The sequence below is a fragment of the Cyprinus carpio genome, chromosome A6 (genome assembly GCF_018340385.1).
Source record: "Cyprinus carpio isolate SPL01 chromosome A6, ASM1834038v1, whole genome shotgun sequence".
NCBI classification, from domain to species: Eukaryota; Metazoa; Chordata; class Actinopteri; order Cypriniformes; family Cyprinidae; genus Cyprinus; species Cyprinus carpio.
The window spans coordinates 23675210-23683375 of record NC_056577.1 but is presented as its reverse complement, the minus strand read 5'-3'; the positions used below and the strand labels follow the sequence as shown (position 1 = coordinate 23683375).

The following is an 8166-nucleotide window of genomic DNA, read 5'->3' as shown; positions in this document are numbered from 1 at the left end:
GACGGGAAATGAGGGGCAGAACACACTTTAAATACACAGAAACTAATGGGAAACACCTGGTAACAAATGAACTAAACAGGGACAGGAACAGGAAAAAACAAAAATACGGGCATAATAATCAAACTGTGGGGGAGGAAAACACAATACAAGACATGGAACAGAGTCTTACAAAGTTATGCTATGGTTAGAAACAGCTGAATTAACTTCCACAGAAGCTTACAATAAGCAAATTCTGTAAAAATGACTTCTGTTCTATTTGTTGAAATTATTTTCAGTGTCAGTATTGTTAACAAAAATGAGAAGAAAAAAAACAAAACGATTAAAAATCGCTATGGCTAAATGAAAAAGAAGTGGATATAAAATATAAATATTACACTGAAGTATAAAAATGACTAAAACTAAAAAAAAAAAAAAGAATAGAATAGAATAGAAAATATGATTATTTAAAAACTACATAGAAATATGAATATTTAGAAAAACAAATAAATTGAAAAAAGCACATAACTAAATCACTGAAACTTAATGAAAACGAAAACTAAAAATAAATACTATAAAATACTATAATAATATATAAATAATTTTAAAGATCACTGTTTTGTGGTAATCAGTAAACTACACAGATCATAGAGTTCTTAGAGTTTTACTTGTACTGAACCAGAAACAAACTTCAGGGTGATAAGACCACATTTTGCCACAGTAAAGAGTGATTCTTTTAGAGCTTGAGTAAAAACCAATGAAGATGTTCAGAGGAAACCCTGGGAAAACAGCAAAAACAAGCCTCTGGGGTAAAAATCTGGAAAGTATTTCAGTGGAACTGCCTTGTCTCAGACTATGCGCTTGAATGCTGTGGGGAAAGCACAAATTCTCCTGTAATGTCTAGCCATGTTACTACAGAACCTCTGGGACTGTTACTTTTGTCATATAAAATGAAGTAAAGCAAGACATTTGAATAACATCCACTCCATTGATTTCCTTCTTCTTGTTTTCATTAACACATGCACAAACTAAAATCTTGATTTGTTTTATGTCCGTGTCTGGCACGTCAGTCTAGCTAATGAGGTACCACAATTTAACATTTGACACACACATGAGCACACACTGCCTGCCCACCTGACACACTGCAAGAGCGAGCCTCATTGCCATGGCAGCCGTCTATTTATACGCTATGCCACACAATCAGGCCTTGTCACAGTCAACAGGGGTGTAAGAAAAGCCGTGGATATGTCAGTCAATCAGGACATGTTTTCCTGTGACTCACTGGCTAATGGCAAGAGTTAACAGGTTAGACTAATCATGGCTGGATGAGGCAGTTGTGCAATTCTGTCACTATATTACCTCTATCAATCTATCACACACATCACATACAATTACCGTGGGGGTCTAAATGTCAACATCTGTGCATCATTTACTCCTTTCTGTTTTGTGAAATAAACATGAGAAATACTGACACCTGATTCCAAGGGGGCCAGGATTTGGTTAGTGTGGCCCTGTTAGCCCTTACTTCATATTACTCACACTGTTCTGGTAACCATGAATAATTTTTTTTTTTTTTTAAGAATTCTTTGATGAATAGAAAGCTCAAATAAAGCGTAATAATAAGAGTTATTTGAAATATAAATCTTTGTAACATTATAACTGTCTTTACCATGACTTTTGATCAATTTAATGCATCATTGTAACATTTATAAAATAAAATAAAATAAAATAAAATAAAACTTCTAACAGAATTAGGGTTGTAAAATTACAATAGCATCTGGTAAACGTGGTAATGCACCATCAACAACATATATTGTACAGTTCACAAGAAGTAAATCTACACAATATGGATTATTTTTGTCCTGATTTGTGTTATTTTGTGGGCCATGTTAGACAAGGTTAACAACTGATGAAAGTTGTAACAAATTGTTAAGTTAGCCTATGTCAATCTTCTCAAATCTTATACCTAAAATATGCATGAGATACACACTGTTAATTCATGAGCACTTACATACACTTGCCTGTATGCACACGAGCGGTCAAAACACTGAAATAATTATGGTTTTTTTATGCTCTCCAAGGCTGCATTTATTTCCTAAAAATACAGCTAAATCATTAATAGTGTGAAATATTATTACATTAAATATTATATTGTTTTCTTTCTTAAAAAAAAAAAAAAAAAAAAAAAAAAAAAAAAAAAAAAACATTTTAAATTGTAATTTATTCCTGTGGTGGCAAAGCTGCTATTACTCTAGTCTTCAGTGTCATATGATCCTTCAAAAATCATTCTAAAATGCTGATTTGGTGCTCAAGAAACATTTCTTATTATTATCAATGCTGAAAACAGTTGTGCTGCTTAAAATATGGAACACACTACCATATGGGGGTAAGGGTAAAAAATAATAAAGAATACAAATTATATTCAACAAGGATGCATTCAGTTGTTCAAAAGTGAAAGTAAATACTTTTATAATGTTATGAAGTAACATTATAAATAACATTCATCAAAGAATCCTGAAAAAAATTAATCACAGTTTCCACAAAAAAAATATTAAGCAACAATAACTCTTTTCCACAATGATAATAAGAACCATTATTAAAATAGAAAATAGTTCTTTTAAACTGTAATTATATCTCACAGCATTACTGTTTTATTGTATTTTTGACCAAATAATCCTGCCTTGGTGAGCATAAGATACTTCTTTCAAAAACATTTAAAAATCATTATTCCAAACTTTTGACTGCTTGTGTATATATAATCCATTTCCCTTTTCACATTCAACTTTGATGCACATATGAACATTAAGATACTGTTTTCCTCTCTTGCCATTTCTATATCACTCCAGCAAACATGCACTCAATCATATCACTTCATATATAATCTCAAGAGACATGAACTATTCCAGTATGTATGCGCAGACGTCCACGGATATGCCTGTACCGGTAATGTTTTATATTGTTCTCTATTCCTGTCACTCCCTGGATGCTTAACTCTCTCACAGAATAATAATCACACTGACTGCTGTAATCCCTACTGTGCACAGAGGTTTCCCTGATATCCCCACTGTGCTGGGATGCATTGAGCTTTGCTGAGCTGAACCAACTCCTGCCACACACACATACACACATCCTCGTCCTCGTCCTGCCTGGATCACTGCTATTAACAATACGGGCCAAGTAATCCTAATTTGTATCTCTAAAGAAAGCTAATCCATTATACAGAAATAACTAATCCGTAAAGAGTAAACACCATTCTTAGGCGGGAAAATCCTGTTAGTGTCTGCTTGATTACCTTACCATTAGACGTCCTGTGCAAAAGCGCTCTAAGTTCAGTCATATGGCTAACCTCGTCAACCGGGCTAATGTCAGAAGCACTGTTGATTTTAGCAACAAATTGAGTTAATATTTCATGCTGACAGGGTCAGTTTTACTCCACGGGGGAACTAACGCTGAATGTGGCTATAGTCAGGGGTGCACATAAGTTCTTCAGTCTGGTTCTCAAAAGAGCACCTGGAGATTTGGTTTGGTCCTCACACCGCACATAGTGTGACCCATTAAATATATATATATATATATATATATATATATATATATATATATATATATATATATATATATATATATATATAGTAATAATATTATTGCACTTTTTTTAAATAATAAACAAAATAATAAAGTATGATAATACTATTCTATTTTAAAATAAAAAGGGAGTATTAAGTAAAAATGCAATTATTTAGTAAACTTAAATATAAATTGCTAATATTTACTTTTTTTAAATATGAATTTTCATCATTTTCAAACTAAAAATCAAGCTTTTATTTTGGCATTGCCGGCAAGTAAGTCTATGCGCTGCCGAGTGAAGAGCATCAGTGAATGAAATGTCATAGTTTTGCATTGTGCTTTGAAAACGGCAGCGGATAGCCTAGAGTCATGCTCTCAGTCCGAATAGAAATCTTATACAGTATAACAGTTTGTTGATCTAAAATTGTAATTGTCCATTAACAACTGTCAACCATGTCAGTACGCAAATGAGCGGTCTGGACAAATTTACACAGCTTATTGTTTATTTTGGTCTCACATGTGTACCTGCGTACCACTTATGTGCACCCCTGGCTATAGTGAATAATTCACATACCTGATAAGACTAAGCGTGGCTGTGCTTAAATATTAATGATCTTAATATTGGAAAATGCATTGATCAATGCATCTCTACAGTGAGTAGGAGAAGTGAGTGAGAGGAAAGATGTGGGCAGAACAGTTGGGCTGAGTGGCATTGCCTTACAGACTGCCCTAATCAGAGCTGTGCACATCTCACATGACAACAAGTGCTGATTGATGCAATAACATAGTTTGGAGTTTTTTTCTTACAGACAGAACTAAATCAGAAGTAACACAAGCTAAAAGCCAGGAAAACCAGCTAAACTTCAAAATATTTTAAATGAGAAACCACACCAGATATTATAAGTCATGATATAAACAAACAAACAAACAACCAAACAAAAACCCCTTAATTGTGACTCTTTATCTCACAGTTCAGACTTCCTTACAACTCTGAGTTTATCTCTCACAATTCAGACTTTTTTCCTCACAATTCTGAGAAAAAAAACATAATTATTCATTTGAAACTTTTTACATATAAACTCAGAATTGCAAGAAAGTCAGAATTCTGAGTTTATATCTCACTATTCTGAGTTTATATCAAGCAATTCTGACTCTTCTTATATTTGTGAGAAAAAAATATCAGAATTGTGACATAAAAAGTAAAAATTACTTATTTATCTATTTACTTATTTATTTATTTTATCCTGTGGCAGAAAGAGGCTTCCATAACATATGGTCTGATTTTTTAAGTTGCAAGAGTATGATTTTTTTTTAGATTGCATGGGTTATGTGACTTTCACTGCTATGAGATCCAACGGACGTGTTTGGCGGTAATCTAGGATTAGCGCACCTTGTTCAAACTCTTAATTTTAAAGCTAAGAGCACAAGTGCCAGAAATCAAACCTCCACCGCATATATGCTCTAAACTGACACAATGCCAGAGCAAATCAAAGCCAGGGTATCTGAAATCAGATTAAGCCTTTATAAAGAATACAATATGAGAATAGTCATGTCAAAATCTAAAAATAAAGTGCAAGTATGTCAGTTGTGATTGACACTGTGACAACTGTCTGACACACAGTACCATGCTACCTAGATGAGGACAGATACTGAGCAATTTCATCTTGTCAAGGTATATCAACTTTACAACTGTATAAACACATGTCCAGGTAACCGATGATCACTTATGTCACAGTCAAGCTGTGTCTTTAGCATATGTGCCCATCCCCTTGTGGGACTCTAAGCTGACAGCATCCTCCTTTCAGTGCCCAGGTGAGAGGGTTAACCCATCTGCATATTCATGACTGTGAAATGGACATGGTCGCCGTGGAGACAACCCGGTCTTATATGCTGATGTGGACATAGACCACTGAGGACTTTTGATACAACGTTTCTGACAGGTATAATCAAATCATCATGAGTTCTACAGTCAAAATAAAGTCAAATATAGAAAAACAAATGTACCACAATCAGCATAGACAACATATTGTATACTCTGCTGCTCCAAATCAAACTTTTAACTATGTTGAACACAAAACAACTGTGTTCACTATCTAATGAACCATAAACACTTTAATACAGTCATTAATCGCAAACGTTGACTGGCAAAAAATACACTGATTTCAGTGTCTCAAACGAGTAGGATATATTTCAAGCTTTTTTTTAAAATCATAATAAAAGTGATCATCTGTTGGAAGTAATTTGCTAGTGCAGATCTGCACTATGAAAGCATTAACATGATGAGAAAACACCACATCCTCTATATTATAGCACTGATAGGATTTTAATATAAAAAACACTTTCCTTACTAAACTTAGGCACTAAAAGAGATTGAGCAAAGCTCTATAACTTACAAGCATATGAAACTAAGCTTTGAGGTTCCAGTACCATGGACAGCTCTTTCTGGAACTGGTTGATGGTCTGCTACTTATAAATGGTTCAATAAATAATTAAAGATAGAAACAGACATACCATGTTGACCTCAGACACCATGTCTATGCTTGCCACATCGATGCTCATGCCAACTGCCACCGGTGCGCCTAAATGAGAAGAAAAACTTAATCCTAAAGTTCACTCAAACCATTTATTTATTACATATCAATCTTAAAAACAATCTTGAAATATTTATGTAACCTTAAAAGTAAGAAATAATGACGTGAGCATCATCATACCTCCAAAGTCCGGTCGAAGACGAATGTCATAGCCTTTCAAAAGCTTGTCCACTGTCTCTTTGACAAAAGACATGTTTCCTGGTTCATTTGCGCTGAAAAGAAATAATAAAGAAGGTTATTTCCATCATATTAGAGCCCATGTCTATTCTCTCGCGCCATATGGTCTCCACCAGCTCTTCTTACCTTTGAGCACAGCACATCACTGCCACAATTACCGGTAATGAAAGAACACCAAACAGCCTTCGTTTCTGTATTCCAAACATTCCTTATACTTTCAGGCAAGGAATCGAGCGACAAAACGGACGTTGTAAGCTTTCCTTGCGTAGGTAACAGGTTACGTTATTCCATCAGTGGGTCTTTCCTAAAGAACTCCAATTACTGTCAAACGAGCGTAAATAAATCACTGCGATCCGGGTTTTCGCACTCTTGCGGAGACAGCGTTGTTTGGTTAGGTGCTCGGTAAATACAATGCATTTTGCCCAAGAAACTACCGGAGCTTGCAGCAGGGGAGTCGGTGTTTGGGGCTCAGCCAGATCTCCATCCTTCGGTTTTGACGCCCGTGGCTGTTCTGTCCCGAATCTACACCCTCTGCTGAAGTCTCAGTCTTATGTTTCAGCTATAAGCAAAGGATGGTCTGACGAGTCAGTTTTATTTTTCAAATATATAAAAAAGAAAAAGAAAAAAATACGCTTGTTAATAGATGGGAGAACGTGGGAATTGGAAACTGAAACTGAAAGTTCCGCTATTGATTCGACAACTGATGACCGAGTCGAGTGTGATGAAATTGGTATGTGAGCAGGAGGACTTCAGTACAGTGGTCACGTGACATTCCACAAGCTTCGGCGCGAACGCCGTTTTGTTGGAGTGTAACGCGGAGTTTATCGAAAAGGTATTCTTTCTACGTGTCGGTTCAAACAAAAACTTAACTACATAACGTTCAACACGTGTGGTTTCGTTGGGTTCGTTGTCTACTAGATAAAAGCGCACATTTCAACGGAAAGTTGACGAGAACAACTGGTAGGGGTTTCCCCTCGGTTTAAGTCATCGGTCATGGAGCGCAATAAAACGGTAAGTATTTTAGGCGAATTATTCATAAACAGCTCCTGTATTGTGCCATTGTTGCTGGTGAGTGTACATTTGAAATCTTTATCAGGAGAAAGCAGCATACAACAAATCTGCAAGACTGACTGAGTCACGACTTCTTGTGTTGCAAATTCATCATTTGCTGTAGACAATCGGGTTTGTTGGTTTCTTACCGTGACTTGAACACAGAAAGTCAGAACCAAAAAACTGATTCGTTTAATTAGTATTTTTTCAAATATGATTTCAGTAATCATAGAAGTTGGACTACGACAAAGATGCGAGAGAAACAAGAAAATCAAAAAAATTGATAACCACTGTTATGACATTCTTATAGATGTACACTTCACAAATAGCCTATAGCATAAAAATTTAGTTTTTTTGTTTAAAATGCATTTCGGGTGCTGGTAATATCTTTTTCTCTCTGAGAAGAGCATTTCAGCTGCACATACAGTATCTGCTATAACAAGGTATGGTGGTATCAAATGGCAGTGCTTTGGAATTTTATTAGAACATTACATTTATCAGGACATCTCCTGTACTGTAGTGATGAACAGAACATCATGTGACAGAGTGGAAGAAAGATAATGTTGCTTTATTGACACCTTCTGTGATAATCTTATATATTACTTGTTCTCACTACCACTCCCCATCAGTGGATATTAAGGCTCCTCCATTTAGCCTCTAGACAATTTTATTATACATAATCAGATTTTCAGTGAGGCTTGACAGTCTGCTGGAGATTAAGCACAAGTGTAATGGCTTCTACCAAGCTTTAAAAACTCATTAAACTAATCCTGTTAATTTGACCTGTTTACAAAAAAGAGGTCCGCAT

At 35.3% G+C, this 8166-nt stretch overlaps 2 protein-coding genes across 3 annotated transcripts in view; one reads left to right on the top strand and one right to left on the bottom strand.

Moving 5' to 3' along the window:
- gabrb3 (gamma-aminobutyric acid type A receptor subunit beta3) overlaps positions 1-8166 on the bottom strand; it is a 62446-nt gene that overhangs the window by 31128 nt on the left and 23152 nt on the right. The window contains exons 1-3 of one of the 2 annotated variants that reach the window (XM_042758515.1): positions 6435-7080; positions 6252-6343; positions 6052-6119 (exon numbers count right to left, since the gene is read on the bottom strand). In XM_042758515.1, the coding sequence (XP_042614449.1) occupies positions 6052-6119; positions 6252-6343; positions 6435-6514 (240 nt within the window). In that variant the 5' untranslated portion in view covers positions 6515-7080. Of the gene's footprint in view, positions 1-6051; positions 6120-6251; positions 6344-6434; positions 7081-8166 lie in introns of those variants that run through there. The other variant, XM_042758514.1, reaches the window with a different exon arrangement.
- Positions 7182-8166, top strand: part of gabra5 (gamma-aminobutyric acid type A receptor subunit alpha5) — a 32019-nt gene continuing 31034 nt past the window's right edge. Inside the window, exon 1 of the mRNA XM_019095814.2 lies at positions 7182-7319. The gene's annotated coding sequence lies outside the window, so the exon portion shown is untranslated. The remainder of the gene's footprint in view (positions 7320-8166) is intronic.